Source organism: Cydia splendana, chromosome 16 (genome assembly GCF_910591565.1).
Source record: "Cydia splendana chromosome 16, ilCydSple1.2, whole genome shotgun sequence".
NCBI lineage: Eukaryota > Metazoa > Arthropoda > Insecta > Lepidoptera > Tortricidae > Cydia > Cydia splendana.
The window spans coordinates 24,949-52,778 of record NC_085975.1 but is presented as its reverse complement, the minus strand read 5'-3'; the positions used below and the strand labels follow the sequence as shown (position 1 = coordinate 52,778).

General features: G+C 40.1%; 1 protein-coding gene across 1 annotated transcript; it reads left to right on the top strand.

Moving 5' to 3' along the window:
* LOC134797940 (neuronal growth regulator 1-like) lies at positions 1 to 26,011 on the top strand. Its single transcript, XM_063770277.1, has 7 exons — positions 1 to 109; positions 12,905 to 13,066; positions 15,251 to 15,528; positions 17,140 to 17,217; positions 21,091 to 21,309; positions 25,028 to 25,241; positions 25,633 to 26,011. Exons 2-7 carry the CDS (start codon positions 12,973 to 12,975, stop codon positions 25,737 to 25,739), a joined length of 990 nt encoding a protein of 329 aa, XP_063626347.1. The 5' UTR covers positions 1 to 109; positions 12,905 to 12,972; the 3' UTR covers positions 25,740 to 26,011.
* The last annotated feature ends 1,819 nt before the right edge of the window (positions 26,012 to 27,830 follow it).

The following is a 27,830-nucleotide window of genomic DNA, read 5'->3' as shown; positions in this document are numbered from 1 at the left end:
GTCGGCGGGAGCGCACGTCGCCCGGATCACGACTCACGCACGAGCGCCCCGGTTGCGTCACCAGTGCAGTGCGGACCATGCGAGCCGCCTCCACCCGCATGAACGCCACGTGTGTTCACTTCTTTAATATATTACTTTAAACTTAGTTTAGTGCAATCATAGCCCGGAATATATCTTGTTTAACATCATGTGGAGAAAACTTCTCTAACTTGTTTACTTTCGTTTCACGAAATGGTTAAATTGCAAACAAACGGCGCGATTCGGGAAATGAATTAGAGATTAACTAGATATGAAATAGTAAAGATATGTGACGTTCCATGGCAAAAGGGTACCATTGTCCCGGCTGAATATTGGAGCGGCGTTAATAATAGCGTAAGCGCAAGCCGCCATAAGGTACCTTTTGCCGTGGAACGTCACATATCTTTACTATTTCATATCTAGTTAATCTCTAATTCATTTCCCGAATCGCGCCGAAAGTCAAGAGACGAACTTCACATGACATTTTGAAATGATAGCATTACGAAAGTGTTGCTTTTGCTTTCGGTAGGGTAGGTATATACATAGAGTAAAAGAGTATAAAATTAATTCAGAACAATCGAAACGAGTAGACGTTACATCTGCAGCTCCAAGTGTTCATCGGCTAACGGTCACCGGTTATCATCAGACGTATCGTATTCATTTATACAGAGTGATTCAGAAAACGTGAGAAGATCAACCATACGCATTCAGTAAGATGATCTCGTACCAGTATTAGTAATATGCCGTAAAATAATTTTAGTGTTGAAAAACAGTTTTATAGTAGTTTATGTGACTACTACATAATAAAAGGCATTAAAATACGAGTGAGAGTTTAAGAAACGAACGTAGCGAGTTTCTTAAAAGGACCACACAAGTGCATACATATTATAAACTCTCTATGATGTATTCACTAACCACGTGTTACAGCGGATATGAGGTGGTGTCTCCAAAATAACTTTATCATTCATTTCTCATTTTACACGAAAGTTTTGCTATAGTTAGTTTGAAAACAACAAAACAAATTAATTTTACACACAAAAACTAATTAAAAGATTTACTATACGTAAAACGGCGGTAAAATCGGTAAATGAAACTTTTTTCTGGCATGTCACGTGCATGTCACGCATCCGTTGTTTTTAGGGTTCATTACCCAAAGGGTAAAACGAAACGGGACCCTATTACTAAGACTCCGCTGTCCGTCCGTCCGTCTGTCACCAGGCTGTATCTCGAGATCTGTGATAGCTGAAATTTTCACAGATGATGTATTTCTCTTGCCGCTATAACAACAAATACTAAAAACAGAATAAAATAAAGATTTAAATGGGGCTCCCATACAACAAAAGTGATTTTTGACCTAAGTTAAGCAACGTCGGGCGGGGTCAGTACTTGGATGGGTGACCGTTTCTATAGATAATGGTACGTTTCGATACCAACGAACATGCGAGATTTGTCAAAATTGTTTGCAACTAACATTTCATTTCGCATATAACGTCATCTCGACTGATAGAATAGAGGTCAAATCAAATTGCATTTTTTCAGAGATGTTCGAAATTTGAATGTCATTACCAAATAGATTTTGATATCATAAATCATAATGAAGCAATTATAATATAATATTTTCACAGATTAGTGCGGAAAGGTGTATCTTTCAATCTTTTAATTTAACAAATGTCATTATAAAACATGTCTATATACTATTTGAAAATTATATTACATTAGGCATTATATCAATGAAAGTTTAGATGAAATCATTTATCTAGGTAAAAAGGTAATATTTTTGTATAAAATCTTATTCCAATTTTATCTATCAAAATTCTGGTCTTCTGGAGTAGAGACGAAGTACTGGGTACCTATTGTAATCAGGTTTCCAAAGTGTTTACAAAATAAATTCTTTAAATATCAAGCTGGGTTTAAGAACACACACTATTCTGAGATAGAAAATTGAAGATTGGTCTGTTTAGGGATTCTTTGGCAGGCAAGAGTAATCCAAAGGGTAGGGTATTCGAGCTGAATATACCTACTCGTCTTGATATTCTTAGTCTTATAAAACTTAATAGTTAACATAATTATAAACTTAGTACTTCGTTTATACATCTAAAAGACTAGAAATACAGTTTATATTTTTAGTTCTGGGGAATGGGATTAAAGGATTAGTATCCTTAGCTTTTGAAAGAAATAAAAGATAAGTAACTTTGATGACTGATGAATACTTGGCACTTCTTTTCATCAGATCATCTAGGAACGTTTAGGTTGCGAAGTGTTGGTCATAGCCCGTCCGACTAAAGAGGTAGGGTGGGTGGCCCGATTGTTATTGCAAATCGGAATAAGAGCTTTCAGACCTGCATCAAGCATAAGAAGTTCGCACATTTTGTTTAGAAGACGATAGTTAATTATATTAAAATGCTAGGGAATAAATTTAATGGGCTTACCCCCGGAGTGCTGTTTCTATGGTACCCCGAAAGATGCAAACAAAAGAAAGCGAAAAGGTGTGAAAGTTATAGCAGTATTTTACTAACATTTTTTTTTAAATATTTAATATTTATATTAGAGTCTGGCTAGCCAAAAATTGTTGACAGATATTTCGTTGTTGTATCATTGTATCACCAATTGTCTATGATTTAGAAAAAAACTAAAAGTCAGTTGTCAATTTATGTCATTCATTCAAATTGTTTGCGGTTTATAAGGGGTTTATTTTAAATAATATTAATAATGTCTATACTGAGTGAGGTTCGCATACTATTATTTAAGCTCGTAAATAATAACGACAATGTGCGAAGTCTCGACGTGTAGTGTTGTATAACGAAAAACTGCAATGTTTACAACTCCTAAACAAATGTAAACAAATTAGAAGGTTGGTGCTCTATAAATATTTTGATAGGTACTTAGCATTTAGCATATGTAGCATTGTAATTACGTATTTTTTTTGGTGATGGATTAATATTACGGTATTATCGAGCTAGGTCTTATTTACACTACATTTCATTTTTCGCCTTGTTACAATGGTATATGGTGAGAAAGTGTTAACATATGTGTTTATCGTTGACTGTACTTTACATAGTGGTAGAAACTATGTGAGCTGACTTTGAGTGCACGTCAACGTATATTTAACTTATATCCTTAGGTATACCTTACGTGTGCACAGAAAATCAAAAAATATTTTCTAGTACCAAAACTATAATTCCTACTTGATTCCTACTACACAAAGTGTGACCAGCCCAAGATTTTTTGAATTTCCCGCCAAACATTTGTGTAATATTTCAGTAGCCAGGCTATCATATGCTGCAATACCCCAATATCATTCTAGTTTTGGTTTTATTAATGACAGTGGCGTAACTAGGGGGGGGGGTTGGAGGGGGCACGTGCCCCGGGCGCCGTCCAAGGGGGGCGCCAAAATGGGCAAAAGACTACCTCTCCGCCTTGCCAAAAGGCAGCAGGGAAACTTTTTTCAGTCGTATTTACCACCACTGTGAAGTGTGAAATGCGGATGGTAATCTGGCCCACAGCGCAAAAGAGAAAGCCGATCTTTTAGGTAATCTTTTTGCCTCGAACTCGACCTTGAAAGACGACGGTAGCACCCTACTGCCCACCCTCCCGCAGTCCGAATACTCTATGCCAGAAATTTCTATCAAGCAGAGGGATATTCGGCGGGAGTTGCTATGCTTTCGTTTTATAACTGTGAGTGCTTCAGAGTTGTGTCCCGTGTTAGCGCGTCTTTTCCGTTAGGGGTCTCCTGTCGAAGTTACCATCTTATGGACTGTCCAAGAGACTACCTATCCAAATGGATCGCTAGCCCTTTGTCCGGCAGGCGCATATGAGCCGTAGTAGACGGAACCTGGACGCGTAGCCAAGATGCCAATCGCTTACGCTCTGTAGCGATCGAAACGCAACTGTCACTGTCGCACTAATAAGGAAGAGTTATTAGAGAGACATAATGATTTTCGTTGTCGAAGCAATAGCGATTGTAACCTTGGCTAGGCCGGCTGCTCCAATAGCTGCTGCTGCATATCTGTGACATGTTGTCTATCGACGACATTCATCGAATCGATATGCGGACGACAGTACTATACAGGGATGGCTAAAAAATAACTACATTCACGTTGCCAGTCAATTCCCCAACCCCCAACCCCGAAATCGCGAAAAAAAAGTTTACCTTCCCATATAAAATGGACCAGCCAAAATGTAGGAAACAGCCAAATTTTTTGGGTTGGACTCATAGTAAAAGTTGCTCAGTATAATACCAAAACCTCCCTGGCAACGGAAATGCAGTTATGTTTTAGCCACCCTGTATACAGGCTGGTCCAAACCTTGACGCCCAAAAAATTTTTTTTTAATCCTCGTCGTGGGTTATCAAATATACCCCACCCCGGAATTTCTTAACAAAAGTTAAAAGCCTTGAAAACTACGAAAAGTCGGCTAACATACATACCTATTCTAATAGCCCACAGCGTGAGCAATGTAAAAAAAATTTTGAACGTCAAGTTTTGGACCACCCTGTATAACACATGCCGTGCCAACATCACTCGGTCTGTGATACTAAAATGTCGTGAAAAACCTGTGTCAGGTATCGAGAGCATTCTATCCAGAGTTTCGGTGTGGGATCGGGACAATTTAGTCCAATTCAATCCCACCAAGACTCAATTTTGCGCGTTTACCGCTAAGAAAACCTCATTTTTCAAGGCACAACCCTTCCCATGTCAGGGAGTATTGGGAGCCTCGATCGGTGTTGACATCTCCATTAGTGACGCCCAATAATTTCGTAGCCACCTTGCTGGGTAGGGTGCGCTCGTATCCAAAAAAACTCGATGTGCTCAATAAAGGGAGGCGATACTTTACTCTGGGGTAGACTGATCCCATATATTGAGTACTGCTGTCACCTTTGGACAGGAGCACCTGGATGCCACCTTGGACCCTTCAAATCAGTCCAAAGGCGCGCTGTACCTATGAATAGTCTACGATCGCAAATTTGGTGTCTGCCCCGGGCGCCATATCCTCTAGCTACGCCACTGATTAATGACATTTGCACTACGCCATAAAACTCGTAGAATTTTCTATTATAGTGATTAAATAAAATGTTTTCATCTTATTTCTTAGCTACGCAATAAATTATTTTAGTATTTTAAATCCAGAGTCCACAATTTAGCTTATACTCATTAAAGAATCTAGGTTACTGCGGACCACTTCAAGGGGTTCTTCGTGTTAACTAGACCAGCGGTCGGCAACCTGCGGCCCGCAAACCTCTCAGTTGCGGCCCGCGACCCTCCCTGGCTATTTTGTATGTAATATTGACAAACGACAATGTCTGATAAAGTCATAAATATTAACAAAGTGCGGCCCGCGTCAACTTCGGTAACTACTATTTGGCCCTTGGCTGCTAAAAGGTTGCCGACCGCAACTAAAACGATCACAAGGCCAAATTTTCGGGGTATTTTTAAAGGGGGGTTGTTTAATTCAATATATATATTTTTATTGTATTGAGGAGGGTACATTTCGTATGAATTAGTGACATAATATAAAAATCTATAACTCCCTAGGGAGGTATAGCTTTTTTCTTCACAATGCATAACTCCGGTGGGTACAATATAGGACTTTGTCCATTAGTACACCTATTCATATCTGTGGTACACCTGCATGAAATAATATCTTTTTCGAGCAATTGAACAGAGAGCAAGATGAAAAATTCATTTTAAACTAGCTAAACTACTAAATGGTTAGGTGTACAGACATTTACATAAAGATTGCTTGGTAGAATTCGTTTCCGAAAACAGCTCAAATCAGCTTGATCAAATAAAACGCAACAGAACTAAATGATGCCCTGTGAGGAACATGGCGGATCGTCATTTTGGCGTTAATATTTTCCGAAAACTTGTAAAATGTGACATTCAATCACAATCCCGCAGTATTTCTGGTCAAACAAAGTTAATAACTAATGGCCGCAGGTCATGCTACATATGTATAACGTCCAATAAAAAGTATCTTTTACTTACACTAGTGGCTCTAGCTTATTGGGACCGTGAGCGACGACACACGGCGGTTTGATCAATCAACAATAAAAAAAAATCATTTATTCAAAATAAAATAAAAATAAAACAATACGAAATTTAAGTGTAATAAAATACAAAAGTTATGTCTCAGCATACAATTACTGGGGATCGAACCGGGGACCTTCCGAGTGTAAACAAAAAAAGCGAATGTTTGCAAAATGCGGCATTCTAGTTCTTAGTTAAGCTGACGAAATTCGGCTACTTATTCTCGAGTAAAAACTAAATAGCTAAATACCGCCTAAACCAACCATACAATTTTTCTGCATTTTTCGCCATTTACTCTGTAAACATTTCTCGAAAGGAACAAACTCTTATGATATTGATACGACTACTTGTTTAGGCGCGAGGTATCAAAACCCCGCCATTTAAAAAAAAAAACCAAAATCCGGATCGACAAAAAAATTTTCTTTAATCAAAAAACTGGTCACAAAATTTTACGAGAATCGGTTGAGAATTGTGACCGGTAGAGGAGAACATCCGGACATACAAAAGCAAAATGGCCGAGTCAACATGTAGACATTTGCTACGCTTCGGTCAGTTAATTATTTATAAAAAATAACGTTTAATTAAAAGTTGAAGAGTCCCCTCAATTTCTCCAGGATCCTGCGTCCTGCGTGACCTAATGACAATGGGACTAACAGTGAAGTATGTAACTTTCAACCCTTCCAAACAAACTTGTTCATTTTAAATTCCTTTTAAAAAAATGAGCCAACCTTCCAGAAAAGTGATAATAGTGCTTTAAAATGTGCAGATTACGTTGCATGTTTAGGTATATGTATAGATATATGTATGTATCTACTCTCTAAGGTTTATTTACCGGTATTGATATTTTTCTCGCTATTCTTCAACACTGAAAGTGATCCCTCCGTTTTAAGCGGCTTTTACGATCTTATTGAGTTCACGGTTGGGTTGCCTTCAGCTACTTGCGTTTTATTTAACCTAGAATTACGTTTATATAGCCGCTTGCAAAACCTGTAGGTCACTGTAGAGTGTATAAATGATTATGATTATGTAGGTACGTTTGTGAATGGAACAAAAGCTGCAGGGTGTGGTTGGTGTAGCGGGAGAAGGGACGGAGCCGGTACATGACATGTCATTGTTTGAGCCTTCCTATAATATCGTCCGCCTGATCATTGACACCGGAGATTCGTGTAGGTTGCTTGACAGTGTACCTATACCTACATACAACTCGCAAGTCGGTGGACAAAATATTTCTCTCCTATTACTCGTAGATGTTGCTATTCAATCTCTAAATTAACAAAAACTAGTGTTCCCTTTTGTCCGTGACAAAATTTTCCAATATTTTAGGCAACATTGGCTTTGGCTACATAACCGTAAGCACAATATATCCAACTTTACCAAAAATTACATTACGGTACTAATGAAAATGTTGCTGCTTAATAAAAGCGTTTCAGTATAAAGTTCACACAAACGCACAAAGAATATTGAAGTTCCCGAGCGGCGTGAGGTGGCGGGCTCCGAGCTGATGATACGTGTGCACCGATCATTGATAATCGACGTTCATCCGTCAACTCGGCACTCTCGGCAGACAGAGAAAGATCTATATGCAATACAAAAGTTACAATGATTACAGTGAGGTGTCCCTCTCACAGGGACAGCACAGTAGAAGGGTCGTTAAATCTTCTTGTTAATGTTACCTATTTACATCACATCTTCAAATTAAGAAACAAATTATTTATATACTTACGCAACTGCGATTCCAATGTTTTCGGGATAATATAGCTTCTTCTAATATTACTGTATGTTAAGGGCGGTAAACAAGAATTTACGAACAAGTGTGAATTGAAGCCGGAAGGCGAGGGCTTAATTAACACGAGTTCGTAATTCCTGTACCGCCCGTGGCACACACAATGTTTTTCAACACACTTGTGAAGATAACATAAAACTTATGCCTCATTTTGGACGTACGGGATTTACAGACCGCAACGCCTGCGTGTAACAGCACCTTTTACGAGCAAGGGTGATGAAAATTATTTTTTTCACACGCACCACATTCTATAAAGAAAGACGAATAGGTACTGTGTATCTACCTACGTCGTACTTCAGTTACATAATGTGGTGTATGAAATGATACATCTTCATGAAACACGACAGGTTTTGGAGCACCGAGTTATGAAAAATCACAGAACGCCCCGAGGATCAGAAACATAATTCAATAACGGAGCGGGTCGAGCTAATAGTTTTTCATTGGCTGAAATATAATCCTAGGCGTCGGGCGGCAGGTACGTGCTCGTAAAAAACGCATCAATCTCGGCGCCGGACCCTCTGGGCCATCCATCACCTCCGCCCCCCTCGAGCCCCGCGCGCCCGCACGCCCCACAGTAACCCTTCATGTCGCGCCACTTAAGACGCTCGCTAATGTCTCCCCCGCCCCGCCTCGAGTTACTCGTGTCCTCCAAACCTCGTTCATATTCACGCAGCATTCACACACGACGTGTGAATCCTTATCATTTGTACGAGCAGAGCCGCCGCCGCCGCCGCGATACCCTCCGCTGATATTCCTTAGCAGGCTTAAACTCGGCTCACAGCTTATCTCTATTTTAATTTGGCGATCCCGCCGACCGTTCGGCATGAAAGGTCAGAGGTACAAGTTGCACTAATAGCTGTGTGTGAATACCTATTAGTTTTTCAAATCACATTTCAAGTCTCGGCAGCGTAGTTTTTAAATACCAACATGGCAGACAATGGCCACTATTGGTGCTCCTAAGACTTGGTGGTATGTAGTATTATGTATGTACGGTACTTGATTTTACTCTTTATTTATTTCTCATCTTAAGTTAGGTTATTTATAATATGAATATAAAAGTAAAATATAAAAACACTTACAAAACAGTAAAAAATAATATAAACACATTATAAAAAACCTAACCTAGGGTGCCGCCAGCAGCGGGGCAAGGCCCAAGCTACCGGTGGTCAGGGCTGCAGAGAGAGGAACCGGCGGACTATCCGCGCCGTGTCCAAGATCACCGCCTTCTGCATCTTGATCCAACCACCTAGCGAGAGTCTCTCAAGGTGTTGGTCGAGACTCTTCGCTATTAGACCGTTTACTGAAACGACTATCGGGACAATGATCGTCGAATCAACATCCCACATGGCGGTTATCTCGTGAGCCAAGTCTAGGTACTTACTGGACTTGTCCTTCTCGGCCTTCACGAGATTCTCATCATGGGGGATGGTGATGTCAACGAGCACGGCCCGACGTTGCGATCGATCTATTATCACGATGTCAGGCTTATTGGCTACAATAGTCCTGTCAGTGATGATAGATCGATCCCAATAGAGCGTGGCACGACCATTCTCGAGAACAGGCGCAGGTAAGTACTTGTAGTATGGTACTTCGCGGTCTACAAGGCCGTATAGAAGAGCAAGTTGCTGGTGAATAATCCTGGCTACGAGATTATGTCTGTGCAAGTACTCGCCGTTAGCAAGATGAGAACAACCGGAAATGATATGCCTGAGTGACTCTCCGGGACGGCGGCATGCCCGACAAATGTCATACTTGATTATTATTATATATGATGACAGCTTCGTTAAAAATGAAAACTAGACGAATCAGTATTATTACGCACTAGGACTAGGTCATATTGGAATCCAATAGGCAACACTTTACAATTCCAAACATGCGTCCTAAATTATGAATGACGTGGTTGCACACTTGGGACTCAGTGCAATGCGGTGCTCGCTCGCGACCTCCGCCCGCGCCGCGCTCGCGTGCGTGACCCACTCGGGCACTCGCCGACGGCCTCGTGACCCGTACACCCGCCACACTACAAACATAACGCCGGACGGAGATATCACGGCGCCCTCACACAATATTACCTGAATTTGATACTTATTGAGGATAGGTGGGAGTGACAATGTTTCCATGTACCGTGTAAAACCCAGTCTACCCCTCTCGTAAAATTTATTTTAGTCAATGACTATTTCTCAAGACTTTATAAATACCTACAACTTTATAAGTAAATACAGCAGCACGTATCGCGCATTTATCGATATCGATAAACAATAGGTACTGGAAGGGTCGAGCCCTAGCGTTGTTTTTTTTTTGTGTTGGTAGTATTGACATGTATTTGGTGTGTTTTTTTTTAACAATTATGGCCTGGATGCGAGTTATTTACGCCTGTATTTGGTGTGTTGGCACAATGTACGTTCATAATTCGGTTCAAGGCTTGTTCGAGAGTGCCGACTCTTAAAACGTAGTGATTTAATTCTGTTTGAGTGAAGTGTTCGAATAAGGATCCATTTTTGAAATTTGTAATAGCTGTCAGTTGCGAGTAACTGTTTTCGTATTTATTGTGATATTCATGAAGAGACATATGTAAATTACCACAAAAGTAAATGTAAGTAAATTTTTATTTCAATAATATAAATACGTAGGTACATACAAAACTTAAGAACTAAAACCCGTTCTGAGCCATGCCGGGTCCAAAGGTCCCCATCACACTTGCAGCGTTAACCCGCTGTATGGCGATGGAGACCTGTTGGACAAAGTAAATTATTTAATAAACATCGAATTTGACTTCATGTAAGCAAATCCATATGGCACCTACGGCACCATTTCCTGAACTCGGTAGAGGACGAACACTGCATATTCCAACGAAAAAGAGTTTCCTGTAAATATTTCCAATAGATTTTTTTTTATCATCCATAAATAAATCTAACCAAAAATCACGCATTACCGTTGACAAGTATCCTATTAGGTCAAGACTCCAGAGACATATATTATAATATTAAATATTATATAACGTATTATGCATTTTTTTTTAAACTTTATACACACACACACATACACACACACACACACACACACAGTTTACGAAGTAGGTACTTATTCGTTGTACTTACATTCAGTTTAAAGTGGCCCACAGATTACCAGTTCGCCGCTAGTGGCGATATCAGCCTGTCAGTTGTTCGGAGCTGTCATATTTTGCGTTTAAATGAAATGAAAATGAAAATATTTTATTTTCAGGCAACTATTGGCCCATACATAAATACCTTAAAACTAGCACCTTTTACTGTCCGGCAGTCCGAGTTTTTACGGTCCGATATGGCACGCCTTTAAATGTATATCGTAGCTTGTGCACTAGACGTAATTTTACCGTCCGACATTTAACTTTTCCCCATTCCGGACAGTTTTTTTCCGGTCCGAGATGACAGCTATGAAAAACGTGTCTATGCTTGTGCACTGCGTCTGGAATTAGTATTATTCATGACTTGGCCGGGCGGGGGCGGGCTAGGGGGGGGGGGGGGTGTATGTGTGTGTTCATGCCACTGCGCCGCACCTGCGAGTAAAAAGACAGACAAGTGCACAAGCCAATCATCCGTTTATTTCATGCCACTGCGCCGCACCTGCGAGTAAAAAGACGGACAAGTGCACAAGCCAATCATCCGTTTTTTTCATGCCATATCGGACCATGAAAACTCGGACTGCCGGACAGTAAAATTCATTGTAGTGCACAATCGCCCTTCCGGTGTAGGATTTGGCAGGTTTGGCGGTGTAGGTTTTGAGAGCACTCCCCTGAGTGCCGCAGCCAGTATCGGAATCCTTGGTGTCGACATTTCGAGTGAAGTCCAGTTCCGCGGTCATCTAGAGGGTAAGGCTAAATTAGCCTCCAAGAAGCTCGGTGTGCTCAACAGACCGAGACGGTATTTCACACCAGCCCAGCGCCTACAGCTTTATAAGGCGCAGGTTCGCCCACACATGGAATACTGCTCTCATCTGTGGGCAGGGGCACCCCAATACCAGCTTCTCCCTCTGGACCGCATCCAACGAAGAGCGGCTCGAATTGTTGACTGCCAGCGTCTTTCGGAACGGCTTGACTCCTTGGCGCTGCGTAGAGATGTGGCCTCGCTCTGCATTTTCTATCGCATGTATAACGGGGAGTGCTCCGAGGAATTGTTCGGATTAATCCCTGCCGCTTCTTTTCGCCATCGCCCTACGCGACAACATTACCATCTTCATCACTTGGATGGTTGGCAGTCCTCAACTGTGCGTTTCTCCAGAAACTTCCTGCCTCGCACAGCCAAACTGTGGAATGAACTGTCGCCAGCGGTATTTCCGGACCGATACGACCTACAAACCTTCAAGAAAAGACCGTACTCCCATCTTAAAGGCCGGCAACGCGCTTGCAACCCTTCTGGTGTTGCGGGTGTCCATGGGCGGCGGTAATCGCTTACCATCAGGTGATCCGTCTGCTCGTTTGCCTCCTATTTCATATATAAAAAAAAAAAAGATTCCCACGGAACCGCCGAAACACCACACCCTTCGGCCAGAAGTCCTCGCTCGCGATGGTTTCCAGCAGCGGCCGCGGCACGCGCACCACGAAAGAGCTGAAGTGCACGTAATGGCGTCCTCATTCATGACGTCATACGCAGGTTCAGTTCATATGCCCATTCTATACGCACTTTATAGAACGTTGTAACTGAAGTGTTTGAACTGACCTGCCAATCGGATATTCTTCACGTGCCTCACATCAGTAATGCGGCCTATCAAAATCCATCCAAGTTTGAGACTGTTTATAAATGTTCACATTCCTGTAGTCCATGGTAGTTTTATGGCCACGTTATTTATTACTAAGATGACTAACTGTACTAAGTATGAACATTGTTTACAATCACTTTCAAAAGCATATAATTGGAAGATATTGTAAAACGTCATTATTTGTTTTCACAATACGAATAGACGGTAGTACCTATGTTAAATTTTTGGTAACGTTACATTACAGTCCTTTTTTTATAGGATTTTGACGTTGGTGGTACTTCCACATTCTTTGACTTTGCCGATTCGGTACATTGGATTGACTGTATTGTACGTTTGTTTGCAGAGTTGTTAGTGTGGGCGCGCGGCGGGTGGCGGGAGCGGCGAAAGCGGCGGCGCAGCAGTAGCGGCAGCATGGGCGGCGCGCGCAGCCTGGCGCTGCTGCTGCTAGCGGCGCTGCTGGCGGCCGCCGGCCCCGTGCCCGACCCGCCCGCATCTCCCCGGACACGTCAGTATCACACACTATGGAGTCATCTCTAGAGGCCGTCCCCAAGTAACAATTTGTGGTACTATAGTGGTCAATAGAACGTTTCCTAAATACCACCTAAGGTCCTATAAAAGACCTAAGAAGGTTGTATAAAGCCGAAATGGCGCATCTTTAGTGCCATTCAGTGATATAGTAGACCTGTAGCAGTGTCAGCCGTGACGTTTTAGGTCTATAAAAGTGATGTAATGCATGACTCTTGTGCTAATTTGTTGTCAGAAACGCCATTATAGTGTTAATTTATACTATAGTAGCATTTGAGATTCCATTATAGTGCTTGTTTTATACTATAGTAGTATTTGAAATTCTATTATAGTGCTTTTTTATACTATTGTAGAATTCATAGTTCCTTTACTACTTGTTGTGTGTTTACTTCACAAAAACGGTACTAAGTAAAATGGTGATAAATAAAGACGTTATATTAATATGCGCCATTTAGATGTCGAATAATTCGGTCTTTAGTGCAAAAAGTATATGGGACGGAAGTTTTACCGTTAGAATAGTATCAGGTTAATGAGGAATTTTAAATGCCCCCTCGATTTATTTATGTTTTTAATAAAATAATTTAATAAAATATTATGATATTCACCATAGTTACTACTATACAGCCAAGAAGTAAATCCGACGCTTTTATAGGCTAACTATAGAACTTAGGACGAAATATTCACCGCCATCATGATTAAAATTAGGGTTCCAAAAGAATTTTGCTGTGACCCAGTTGCACCTACAAACTCTTTAGAAAGATATAGGATTTTTTTTTAATTTACATGTTAGTCATTACTGTTGTTTCCTTTTTCAATGAGATTGGTAAAAAAAATGTGCTAATAATGGATGTCGATAAATATCTAAACCGTCACGATTTTATGCTTGTATTAAATCATTGATGATAAATCTCACCTACAATCACTAATATCACTGGGGTCTTTTTTATCAATTCATTAAAATATAAAAATATTTTGTACGGAACCACATTATGTGGCTTAGGCCTGAACTTATATAAGCAAGATATAAGTAGCCATTACAGATCAAATTGATCATTTACAAGTAGTCGTTTTCTACCTTTATGTATCTAACTCGGTTTATAAAAGACATAAAAACTCAGCTATAACGCTGTTGTCTTTTAAAAGAAAAAACAAAACCACTATACAACAGTTTTGTGATATAAAAGAGTCATTGTGACGTTTACAGCGATGAGATATAATAGGGATTTAAAAACTACTAAAGCGCTTTTTAACGCTATAAATATGTCCCAAAAACGCTACTATAGAGCAAAACAGTTCTATAATAGTGTTCATATGACTACTAAAGTATTATGTACTATAGCAGTGATCTCTAAAGCCACTATATCCTATAATCGTTGTATAGTTGGGTTTTTGTCACTGTTTAAACACAAAACTATAGCGGCTTGCAGGGAACCTTAATAGCGCAAACTACTAAAGTATTATGTACTATAGCAGTCATCTCTAAAGCCACTATATCCTAAAATCGTTGTATAGTTGGGTTTTTGTCACTATTAAAACACAAAACTATAGCGGCTTGGCAGGGAACCTTAATAGCGCAAATTAGTTGCATAAAAGTGATTCCAAATACTATTATACAGTAATATTGCTGTATAGTGATTATATTTGAACCTGTTATAGTACACGCCTGTAACGGCTCTATAAAATGATGATGTAAACCTTTACATCAATTGCTTATAGAATATATTAGCTGTATAAGCCTATAGAGCAAAAAGGTGTTGCCAAGCGCTTTTATACGACAGGTGGTCATCTCTGAAACCTTAATACGACGTCTATACAAGCTTTTAGCGATAAAAACTAAAATTATAGGACTAAAATGTTACTTGGGTCTAACAATAAACTAAATTTACACCTACTTGAATAGAACAAAGTGAGGGAGTGTCATTATATATTTCGTATTTCCATAGAAATTTCGCATTACTCAATGATGATATTGCCTTGCTTTGCCAAGTAGAGTTAGCTTGGTCCGACTATCGCATCGCCATCGTCACGTATAAACCTCAGTTTATGCTGCGTGAGAAATATTCCTATTGGCGCCCAACGTGGGGCCCGGATATAAAAACAATATATGATCGTTTTAAGCTGCATCAATGTAATGTGTATATATATACCTTTCCGATGGCAACAGGTGCCGCCCGCGCCAGCTGGGAGGTGTCGCCGAGCCCGCCGGGCGTGGAGAGCGTGGGCGTGCCGCTGGACGCGCTGGAGGGCGCGCTGGACACGCCGGACGCGCTGGACGCGGCGCTGGGCGCGGAGGAGGCGCCGGCGTGGCGCGAGCTGTGGTACGCGTCGCTGGAGGCGCGGCGCCGGCAGCCCGTGCTCAACGCCTCGCGCGAGGACGTGCTGGCGCAGCTCGGCTCCACCGCCTTCCTGCACTGCCCCGTGAGGCACCTCGGCGAGCGTGGCGTGAGTCTCATTATTAGTGAGGTACTCTTGTTCGCAAGCGTGAGCGGCGATCTCAGCGTGACGAAAAATTATCCCTTGATCTGCTACTTCTTAGAACTTGCGTTGAATTAAAAAATATCTATCAGAAATCATATATATAAAATTGAAAAACCAGAACGGGATAAAAAACGAGGGAAGAAGCGAGATGGCGCCTTACAAATTTCTAAAAAAGTTTTTGACACGTTTCTCAAATACGACGCACGTATGATAAGAAAAAACTGTTCTAATATATTATCTAAGTATGAGAATATAACTAGAGCATAAAAACTATCGCTTTCGATGCGTATTTAATTTACAATAAGCAAAAGAAATTTTCATAACATTCTTCATTTTACGACTATCGGCTATTTTCGGAAACTCTCGGTTGGTTTCGTTTCGAACTTCAAATAACCAAAATTATGTTTGTTATGTTGGTATGCAGTGATTTCGGCCTTTTTTACTCGAAGTAAAATAAAAAGTGCTGTCAACCTCAACCTTTTACCTTAGTTTATGCCCATACGAGTGACATGCCATATAATGACTGATAATGACTTATCAATATCAATAGTAATTTGTATTTTGTTGTTTTAAATTTCTTTTTGAGTTATGTTATTCAGATTTACTTTCACAGCTTCGGCAAACAAATTCGTCCGGGGACCGGGCTGCCGAGATTGGCCAAAAATACAAAGTTGATAGCAAGTTATAATGTAGGTAGATAAAATTTAAGTGCATGTTCAGATATTTTTGAGCGAAACGACCTGGTGAAAATAAGCAAACGTACAGTCAGCAGTCGGCCAAATATCGTAATATAACTCTGTTGCTATAGAAATAAGGATGTGTTCCGATATACTGGCGGAATACTGAGAGACAAAAGTGGCTAAGCTTACATTGGCTCGGACATTTAGAGAGAATGGGAGAGTATCGTGCCGTGACGAGATCGTACTTGGGACAACGAAATGGGAGACGCCCAATTGGACGTCATAGGTACCTACCGCTGGAACGACGTAGTTGCTCGAGATCTGCTTATCCTCGGCCATGGGGACTGGCGAGAGCTATCGCAAGACCGAGAAACATGGTGTGTTTTGTTTTGTCTTTTCTCGGAGGCCAGGATTCACATAACCGTAGTAAGTAATGTTAGTATTCAGAAAGGGAAATGGGGAGTACGTACGTTTGTACCAAAAGGCGATTTATGGGCGGTGGACGTCCATATTCGTCTTAAGGCGGAAATTAATCTAATGAACGTTTTTGCAATTAGGCTTATAAAAATAAATAATAATTTTATGTTGAAACGATTTTTAAATAAATAGCTACGTAGATGAAAAAGTATAATTTTGCCTTTTATCAAATCACATAATTTTTTTCAGATATTTTGCGTATTAAGTTATCCAAATAACGGGTACTAATAAGAAATCCCTATCACCGTTATTAACCCTAGCAGGGTTGACACACTCTTTATTTCATTTACGCGAGCGGAGCTGCGGGCCCGTCTAGTATTAAATAAAAACGTAAGGTGGATTCAAACTATGAATGTTAAATCGTCGTCGTCAATATTCTTAAGCTCCCTGTTGGTTTTTAATAGTGTGCTTATTCCAGATCTCGTGGGTGCGGAGACGAGACTGGCACATCATCAGCTCCGGCCTCTTCATGTATACGAATGACGAGCGCTTCCAGGTACCAAAGCATATCCAAATTAGCCTCATGCGTGAAGTTTATATTTGAACGAAATATTTTTTATTCGGATATAATTATATTGCCGTTATATCATGTTACAAATGTATTTCCGTTATTGAATGAATGAATGAATAATATTTATTTCAGGACTAGTCCCATATTATGTTAGTAACAAGTTTATACTACTTAAATTTAGTGTTAGTGCAAAACAACATAAATAAAATTTAACAAATAAAACTTATAACCTACCTACGTGGAGCGCGATACATGGAGCTGTGTCCATCTCCGCATCAGCGCGGAATCCCAGCGGTCCGCGAACGCGCTCAGGATCCCGTTGGTGCTGCAGCGAACTCGGGCTAGCAGGGAGGCGCACCGCTTGCGCATTATGGCACCAAAATCGTCGGTCTGCGCCTCCGCAAACATGCCCGACGCACTACAGTGCCGCGGCAACCCCAACAGAACCCTAAACGCGTTGTTATATTGGACTCGCAAGTCGCTATATGCCCGCTGTGTAAAGTTGACCCATAGACCGCATGTATAAAAAGGTTGGCAATATGCCTTGAACAATGTAATTTTCACAGGCTGTGAGCATCTTGCGAACCTGCGAGCCAACAACATATAAACGGACAGACAGCGACCTGCGCTCCCTCTCCACGTCACAATTATCTTTTAAGTCCTCCGTGACCCAGTGACCCAAATACTTCACCTTTTGCACCCTGTTGAGAGGTGTGCCACTGAGCGAGATACCAGGAGCGTCCGTATAGGTCTTTGACCCTGCCTTAAAAATAATCGTCTCGCTCTTTTTGGCATTATATTTGAGTCCATGGGTCACAGCGTACGACTCACACATTGCGACCAGTTTTCGTAACGCGCCAATCGATGGACTCAGCAGCACCATATCGTCTGCGTAACTAATGTTATTCACACAGACATCGCCAACGTGACATCCGATATTAGTGCTGCTGAGCTCAACGATTAGCCGGTTCATATAAAGATTGAAGAGCCGGGGCGAGCTTAGCCCCCCCTGCCTCACCCCGCACTCCAACCCATATTCATCTGAATATGACCCACCCCATCTTACTCTGTTCTTTTGATTGCCGTACCAGTAGCGAAGCATCAAGACGACCTCTGGCGGTAGTGTGGTTTCATGCTGCAACTTGTTCCACAGCGCATTATAGTCTACTAGATCAAATGCCTTTGACAAGTCCAAAAAACAGGCAAAAACAGGTGTATTTTTATCAGTGTAGTACCTGAACAGTTTGCTTGAGACATAATATTGCACTCTCCGTGGACAACCCCGGCCTAAAACCAAATTGTGAGTCGTGCAAGTTTAGGTGCTTAGCGAGTTGTTTATCAAGCAAACTGTCCAGAACCTTGGCCAGAATAGTAGCTAGCGAAATCGGCCTGTAATTGGACATGTCAGAGGCATCTCCAGTCCTATTCTTCACTATTGGTACGTCTACCGTGTACATTAGTTCATTGGGAAGGTAAGAGTGGGCAATGCACAAATTAAAAAACAAAGCAAGTACTCTGGGTAGGTGGGGACCTGCATACTTTAGATGTTCGACGCTGAGGCCGTCGAACCCCGGAGATTTTCCTCTAACCATATTATTTATCACCGTGGCAACTTCCTTTGTTGAAAATTTTACAGCGAGATTCGTGGTGTCGACGGCCTCAGAATCACCCACCGCCGACCGCTCAGAGAGCGGCGTATGCACCCTAAAACTTTCTTTAAAAGCATTAGCTATATCCGCAGGATCATGCAGACCAGAAACGCTCGCAGGAAGGCTCGACTTAGGATTTAGGCTTTTTGTTCGCTTCCAAAATTCACCAAAACGTTTTTTAGAGTGACGTATTAAATTATCATTTAAATGCTTAAAATAATAAATAAAAAGTACATACAATTTGCCCGCGAAAAGTTAGTGAGCGAAACGCAACGCCACGCCATTTAGTCGAAACGTCACGTGACGTCACTCGTTTAAACAATATGTTAAGACCAACCAAGAGTGAAAGAGATGGCATTATGACCCGACTCGCCACTAAGTAGCAAACGTCAGTTGCGTCCACACCGAGTGACGTCATCAGTTCTGTCGAATTCACGCCAAAAATTATGAGCGTTTCAACCGCTCATAATTTTTCAACATTTTAAATATTTTTTAATAATATTATGGCAAGGTTTATAAAAGTATTTTTTGGTGTTCAAACGATATATCATGATTTAAAAATTTAATCAAAGTCATGCATGAGGCTAATTGAATGCAAGAGTAGCCTCAAGACTTAAATGACGCACATAAGCAAAACCGTAGTAAACATGTATTTCGCCTCAAATTTTGCCTCTAACCAAGTACTTACCGATCATTAGACTTAAACATTGTAGCCGAGATAAATTGAGAGCAACTTACATAAATCCAGCAGCACCTTGACGTACCACGTGGTGGTCTATGTATGATGATGGGGAAATCCTCTGCTTTATCGACAGCTGCATATATCCATAAGGGGCACTGGGTCACTAATTAGTCTCTGGTTGATTTTCACTTAAATCGCAGCGACGGGAACCGAAATATGAATTATTTTAATCGGAGCGCGGATCGAACGCGGCCATTTAGTTTTAACGGCAGGCGAAGAGTTTTTTTATCCTCGCTAGGTGGCGCGGTTGTGTCGCGCCGGAAGGGCTTTTGAGATAAATGCAGTTGCCAGTTCAAATATCTAGCTACTACACGAAAATATATTCTTTCCTAATTGTGTTGCTTTGTATGTAAGAAAAATACCTATTTACATATGCATAGAAAGTAATTAATACTAATCTGTTCCTCTACGGAACAAACATTTACTGGTTAATTAAATGGTTAGAATTGGCTTGCCTAATCCTTTGTAATTAGGCAAACTAATTTGTGAGAATGTAGGTCGGAATGGACAATCCCCGCGAAGTATGAATTTCGCGCCTATTTCTAAGAATAAATTGATTTGCTGGTCTATAATAGGGTATTATACTGTATTTAAAATAAATTATTTTACACCATGCATGAAATAAAGCACAAGATAATTAGTAGAAAAACACAGATAGGAGTTATTTTTAAACACAAGTTCTATTTAATAAATGTGATAGAAATATAAAAGTAGGTGAGTTGACTGTGACGTCACGATGTAATGTTTCATATAAATTCATATTAGAAAATCGTTTTGACAGTTCTAAAAAAGTAACTTATTTGACTAGTAGGAAAATACCCTATTAGCTAAATATGTAGAGTTAAACCGAGAAAAGTCTGGAGCCATTTTGATAGCCCAGGCAGTGCAAGTGTTATTTTAAACCTCAAACTTTTATGAAATTATGACGTATCGTGCAACACTTGCACTGTGTGGGCTATCAAAATGGCTGCAGACTTTTCTTGGTCTAACTTTATTTATGTCATATACGGGGTGTCATTATTAGGTGATATACGACTGTACCCATTATCATTACTGTAAGCGACTTTTGTTATGATAGCAATCGTGAAATCGCAAAAAGAAATCAGATGTTCCAAACGAACTGCCCGATTCGAACGACGATACTTACGTCAAGAAACGTCACATTTGACACTGACATATCTAATCCATATCGTATTGAGATCAATAGATCTAAAAAACTGACGCATCTTAATGTTCGAATCGGGCCGTGTAGTTCATTTTGGCACATTGTATGTAGACCAGGATTTTTTTGAGATTTAAATGTTGCTGCTATAGTAAAAGATGATCATTGAAAGGAGTGCAAACGCGTACATCATGTATCATGTCATGTTAGACTCATGTATCACTTAAAAATTACACTCAGTAGGTAGGTACCTCACATATTTCTGCAAAAAACAGCGACCTAAAAGAGTTTGTAACGTGTTGCAGGTTTTACACAGCGAGGGTTCAGACGACTGGACGCTGCAGATCAAGTTTGTGCAGAAGCGCGATAACGGCACGTACGAGTGCCAGGTGTCCACCGCGCAGGGCCCGCTGTCGCGGCTGGTCGCCCTGCACGTGCTCGTGCCCGAGGCCTTTATCCTCGGTGCCGACGAGCACCACGTCGACGCCGGCTCCACCATCAGCCTCGTGTGCATCATAGAAAAGGTACTTACTTGTCTTTAGGCTGGCTTGGAGAAACTTGTGCGACAATGTTTATTGAACGGGTCGGGTGTTTGAGCACCACTGACTATTTATAAACAGTACCAACTTCTCCCACTGGACCGCATCCAACGGAGAGCGACTCGAATTGTCAGCTGCCAGTTTTTCATATTTCAGATTAGCTTGACTCCTTAGTGCTGCGTAAAGATGTAGCCTCTCGCTCGGCATTTTAGCCACTTTTTTCCGCCATCGCTCTATGCGACAACATTTCCATCCTCACCATTTAGATGGTTGGCATTCCTCAAATGTGCGTTTCTCCATAAATTTCCTGGCTTGCACAGCTAAACTGGAATGAATCGTCGCCTGCGGTATTTCCGAACTGATACCACCTTTAAACCTTTAAGAAAGGAGCGTACCTTCTCCCATCTTAAAGGGTGGCAACAAACGTATTTACAACCCCTATGGTGTATAAATAACCCATGGGCGACGGTAATCGCTTGCCATCAGGATATTCGTCTGCTCCTGGGTGATTCTTAAATTGTGTCCAAAAAAATTTTTTTTTCATAAACGTTTTTATTTTTCCATATTATTACATATATCAAAAGTACATACAAAAAGCAATTTTTTGATTCATATGGTCAAGCTTAATACCCTCAGGAAAGGTAAATAAAATGAGTACATAAACACGGTTGTGACAAAGTGTCCCTCAGTCGTGACATTTCGGCATTATGGTGGCCAACTCGGCTATTTTGTTTTATATAGTTATTTTAACATAGCCTAAGTCACTCCTATGACTACGACAAACCTAATGACAGCTCAGACGTTGAAATCCGTCAAACTATAAAGGCTGTAGAGCGTGACAAAGAATTCGATACACATCATACATACATACAAGCGAAAAACATTTTTTTTGCTTTGGCAGTCGGGCAATAATAGCAAATGATCTGTAGCTAATAAAAATGCATTTCTGAAAAGTGCATGTGCCTCTAAATTAATCAAACGAATTAAGAATGACACGACCACGTGTCTATATGTCACGAACGTGGACTCAAAAGTCCGTGGTGGTGACAGATTTTTGAGGCCACGGTCGTGATAATTTGGAACATGTTCGATATTACATAAACATTTCCTTTGATTTTGTAAATGTTAAATAATTAGCTTAATCTGCAATGTATGAGGTATATCTTATGTTACAAACAATAACGTGAAACTGCAACTTACTTTTAAAACTCTAACACGGCGGTGACGCGTTAAGGTTGACCATTTTTTCAAATGAACACATATAAATAATTTTCGACAAAACTTCTCCCATTAGCCATTTGTAAACCTGACAACAACACAGTGTTGCTGATCTAAAAAAACTTTAATAAGGCTGCCAGTTAGTAAAGATAATTTTCTACCGAGTACCGCATGTTTATATTAACACGTGCGGTGGTGACGCGAAAACTAATCACAAAATGTATGTAGTTTAAAATTATATAAAATCGTTATAAATCCATACAATTTTTAAACAGTGTTGTAGAACAAGGATTTGTATTTTATATTTGATATAAATTATTGCAAAATCACTTCATATAGTAGTACCACTGTATATATATTTTATGTTTTATGTTTAAAAAAAAAAAAAAAAAAAAAAAAAAAAAATCAAATATCGCAAAATCTGGGGAAGTCACACTACACGGTCCGTGACATTTCGCACTTGTAATTTTTTTTTTATATGTTTCTAATACTCTTAGGACAATACATTTAGGTTGACCTAAAACTAGAGGTAAATTTGCTAAGTATATTGATATAGAGTTTACTTATTTTCACAAAAATACATGATATTCTTACGTGTTACACAAAAAATGCATAAGAATAAGAATTACCCTCCTATATCATAAAAAAAAAACAGATATTTTGAAGCATTTACGAAAAGAGTGATGTAACCACACACAGATGCATATTTGCTTCTAAAATGCTATGTTGCGGACCATCACTAATACAGCTGATTTGCGTCCATTTTATACTATACGAGCCCTTGTAAAGAGCGATTGAAACACAATTTAAAAAAATTCTTAGTTACATAAACACAGGTCATAATTTCATTAACACGCAAATGAAATACTTGAGCAATCGCATTCCAATACAAAATTAATATTTACGGGACCGCATAAACATGTGTGGTGATGGTGACCGCGAGTTGCCTTGTATAATATTGTATGTCATGGCAAGATCTTAGATTTTTATTACATAATGTGGCAATCATTTCATGATATGATTGGTTGAACACATCATTAAGTGATCAATTCTAGAATGGCTTTATATGAGATGTTCAAATTCTAATTCAGTCCAGTTCAAATATACTTTATTCATGTAGCACTGCACTTATGAATGGTTAGTTGTTATTACATATATATTATCTTTTAATTGATAATTCAGTAATATGGTTTGGAAGTCCATGAATAATATTTTAATTTAATGGAGCCGTGTGAAGGGCATTGCGAGCTTATGTTTATTTCTAGTATTTATATTATGAATGTCACCATTTTTCTTAAAATTAACAATATTTTTATGTACATACAGAATATTCTCATAAATATATTGACAGTGCACTGCACATAAATTAAAGGAAATTGACATAATATCTCTAAGCGAGTCTCTATGGCTCATTTTATATATTGCTCGAATAGCCTGCTTCTGCAGAACAATATCTCTGAAGCACCGCCCCACAGTAAAATACCATATGACATAATGCTATGGAAGTAACTAAAATATACTAATCGAGCTGTTTTCACATCAGTTAACTGACGGATTTTGCTCACTACAAAACTTGCAGAACTACTCAGTATTCGAAAGAGTAGCAATATGGGGACCCCACTGAAGTTTAGAATCTAAAGTTATACCTACCAAGAAAAACTGTACTATCAACTAATTCTAAATCCTCATCCTTCACAATGACACTTGTTTGCACATGCCTTACGTTACTACTAGTGACAAACTGAATACATTTACCCCCTTATCATAAACGTTTACTAAAGTTGACAAGCCGATAATAATCGTTTGTCCCTTTCCGACGTATTGGTATGATGGAAAGGGACAAAATATTATTATCGGTTTGTCAACTTTGGTAAGTAAACGTTAATGAATAAGGGGGTTAGTCTTTTTCTTATTTAACAATAAATTATTAACAGTGAACCAATTTACTACTTTTGAAATAGCATCGTTTACATCATTGTAAGCTTGTCGCTGTCGTTTGACTTTGAAAATAAGTGAGGTGTCTGCATACAATACTATAATCATGGTGGGTCTTTACAATGAATAGCAAGTCATTTATGTAGACAAGGAACAGGAAAGGCCCCAAGACCCCTGATACCCATAGAGACCAATGACCCCGGTGATCGCTGTCCACTCACATCGACTCTTTGTATTCTACCATTTAAGTAGGACTTAAATAAATTCAGTGCCGATCCTCTAACTCCATAATAGTGTAGTTTCCTGATTAATGTTTCATGACAAACGCAGTCGAAGGCCTTATACAAATCACAGACTTACCTAAAGCATCTTGTGATTCCCCCTGCCATCAAAGATATGCTTAATTAGCTCAACACCAGCATCAGTTGTCGAGCGACCTCGTGTAAAACCAAACGGATTATTATGACCCGGCCAACTATAAATATATTCCATATTGTAGTAGTTTATCTGTGTGTTGGTCATACACTTCTACTATATTTACTGTTTTCAGAGCCCAGTACCACCGCAGTACGTGTTCTGGTACCACAACGAGCGCATGATCAACTACGACGCGTCACGCGGCGTGGCCGTGGCCACGGCACCGGGCGCGCGCACGCAGTCGTCGCTCACCATCCGCGACGCCGCGCCGCGACACTCCGGCAACTATTCCTGCCGCGCGCCCAACACCGAGCCCGCCGCCATCTACGTCTACGTCTCTGAAGGCAGTGAGTGAACAAGACGTTTCTTATGTCTACACTTTCATGATCAACTACGACGCGTCGCGGGGAGTGGCGGTAGCGACGGCGCGGGCGCGCGCCCGCAGTCGTCACTCACCTTGCGCGACGCCGCGCCTCGACAGTCCTGCCGCGCGCCCAACACCGAGCCCGCCGCCATCTACGTCTACGTGTCTGAAGGCAGTGAGTGAACATGGCGTTTCTTATGTGTATCGTACACATTCGTGTAAATTACAAGTTTAAGTAATAATAAAAAATCTACGATATTAGTCTCAAAGGGCTCGTTGATATCTTGAAGTACGTAGGTCGCATCATAGCTATATTTGTAACAGATCTGAACAGTATCATATCTCGCGGTCTGTAACTATTATGCATGTTGCAGGTGACAAGATGGCGGCGACGTTGTCGCGGTCGCGCGGCGCGCGGCTGCGGGTGGCCGCGGGCACCGCGCTGCTGCCACTGCTGGCCGCCCTCGGCGGGTGCCCGTGAAACTTGCGCAGCAACACCACATTCAATATTACTATTGAATTGAACTGTGTTAAATCGTGTTATCAACGATCACTTGTCCGGTATTTGTATTAATATGAAGAGTTTATCTAGTCTGTAAATATTAAAGCGATCGGAGTTGTAAATAATTATATTAGGTAATTCCGGTAAATCTATTTCGTTGGTAGATAAGGGTTATCTACCTACGTGTACATAGGTATTAATGTTACGACTTTGATCAGTATCATTGCCGTCGGTTTGACTCGTTTTTTATTACGTTGATCAGTAGGGTGGGTCATTTTTACTTTTTTTTTATTTAATAGTGCACAGTTAAAAAAAGGTACCATTTTGTAATTAATTATTGCACGTATTTTTCTTTTATTTTTAGCTTTAATTTTACTGCCTCCGGATTTTAGTCAAAGTTTTTGTTAAATGTATGGACATTATGAAAAAAAAATTTTCTTTTTGAGTACTTTTTTATTTATTTATTGGCTCTGAACCTTTACCATGCTATTTCGAGCTAATAATGGTATAACTTTTTAGCTAAAGTTTGAATAAAGAGACGATACATAAATATACTCCGCAGGGCGCAGACCATACAAAATATAACAATATTCATATGAAAACTTTGAATTGGATCCGGAGGCAGAAAATGAATTCCGATTACAGAATAATTTGAAATACTGTTTATTGGCATTATTACGCAACTTTTTGTAACTGTGCCCGAAGCGAAGGATAACTAATACTTTTTTTTCTCCATACACGAGTGACCCACCCTATTGATCAGTGCCGTTAACCGTGATCGTTGCGGATCACCTGATAAGCAATACATTGTTTTAAGGGGCTACCCGATGTTTTCATCGATTTTTAACAAGTTTTGAATCGTAACTCCTTTTTTTGCACTACAGATAAAATTATAAGACAAACGGTTATCGGTTCTTTAATTTCTTATCTCCGTTTTGGTCTACTGGATTTTGAAAGAAATGAATACTTATTTTTTATGAATTTTTTAAACATTGTCTGAATAAACACTTTTTTCGTTTGCTGTGAAGGATCTTACATGTACGAAATCTACATATTTGGGTTCGTCTTTGACGTCTCGAAAAACGTGTCTACGGTTTTAATTTTAAACTAATTAACACAAAAGTTATGGCCAGAAAACCAGTTTTTTTGCCTAAAATTGTTCAACTTTGATGCCAAATATCTCGAAGACAATGAACTTTGATGTAAATATAGGATACTATATTGCTCAAAGCCGTTGCGGTTAATATTCAAAGCTACAAAAAACATTAGAAAACTAAGGGATTCAGATCGACGGTCATTGGCGTGGGGGAGCCCCTTAACTAGGCAATTTCAACGTAATAAATGACGTCACCAAGTACCATTAGCATAAGGTACCTAACCTATGTATTGCGAGCAGTGAGCGAGCGTGCTCGCGTCGTGCTCGCGTCGTGCTCGCGTCGTGCTGCATCTCGTGGTCCTTTCGCGTATCACCACAAGTATTACTTATACAACAAGAATTTCTCAAATCTGTCGCCTTCCATAGATTTATACCTTACAACAATAAATTATTACAAAGTCTCTGTTGAGTTTTATTCATGTAATGCATAAGTCTAAATCCTTTACCATAAACGTCAATACCGGTCTACTGCTAGTAAAAAGCCATGATAATTTCATGTACTGTATACTGCGCCATCGTTCGAAAAGTAGAACCATACCTTCGGCCTAGTCTCGAGTAGGTGGCGACACTTTTTGATATTTAAGAAATTTAACACATATCTGTGAATGAATAAGGATCAAACTCAAAAGGCGTTCTAAAAGTTTTAAACGTCTGACGAAAGATGGTAGTAAATTCACTGTGACAATAACAGAATTTACTTTCATAATAACTCTTTATACACTCTATTCTCTTTGGCATAATGGAGAATTACAACCTACATTTACATATATGTACTTAATGTGTTGTCTGAGTACCCAAAACACAAGCCTTCTTGAGCTTACTGTGGGGCTTAGTCAATTTGTATAAGAATGTCGAATATATAAATGACATAATATGTAAATTGACTAAGTCCCACAGTAAGCTCAAGAAGGCTT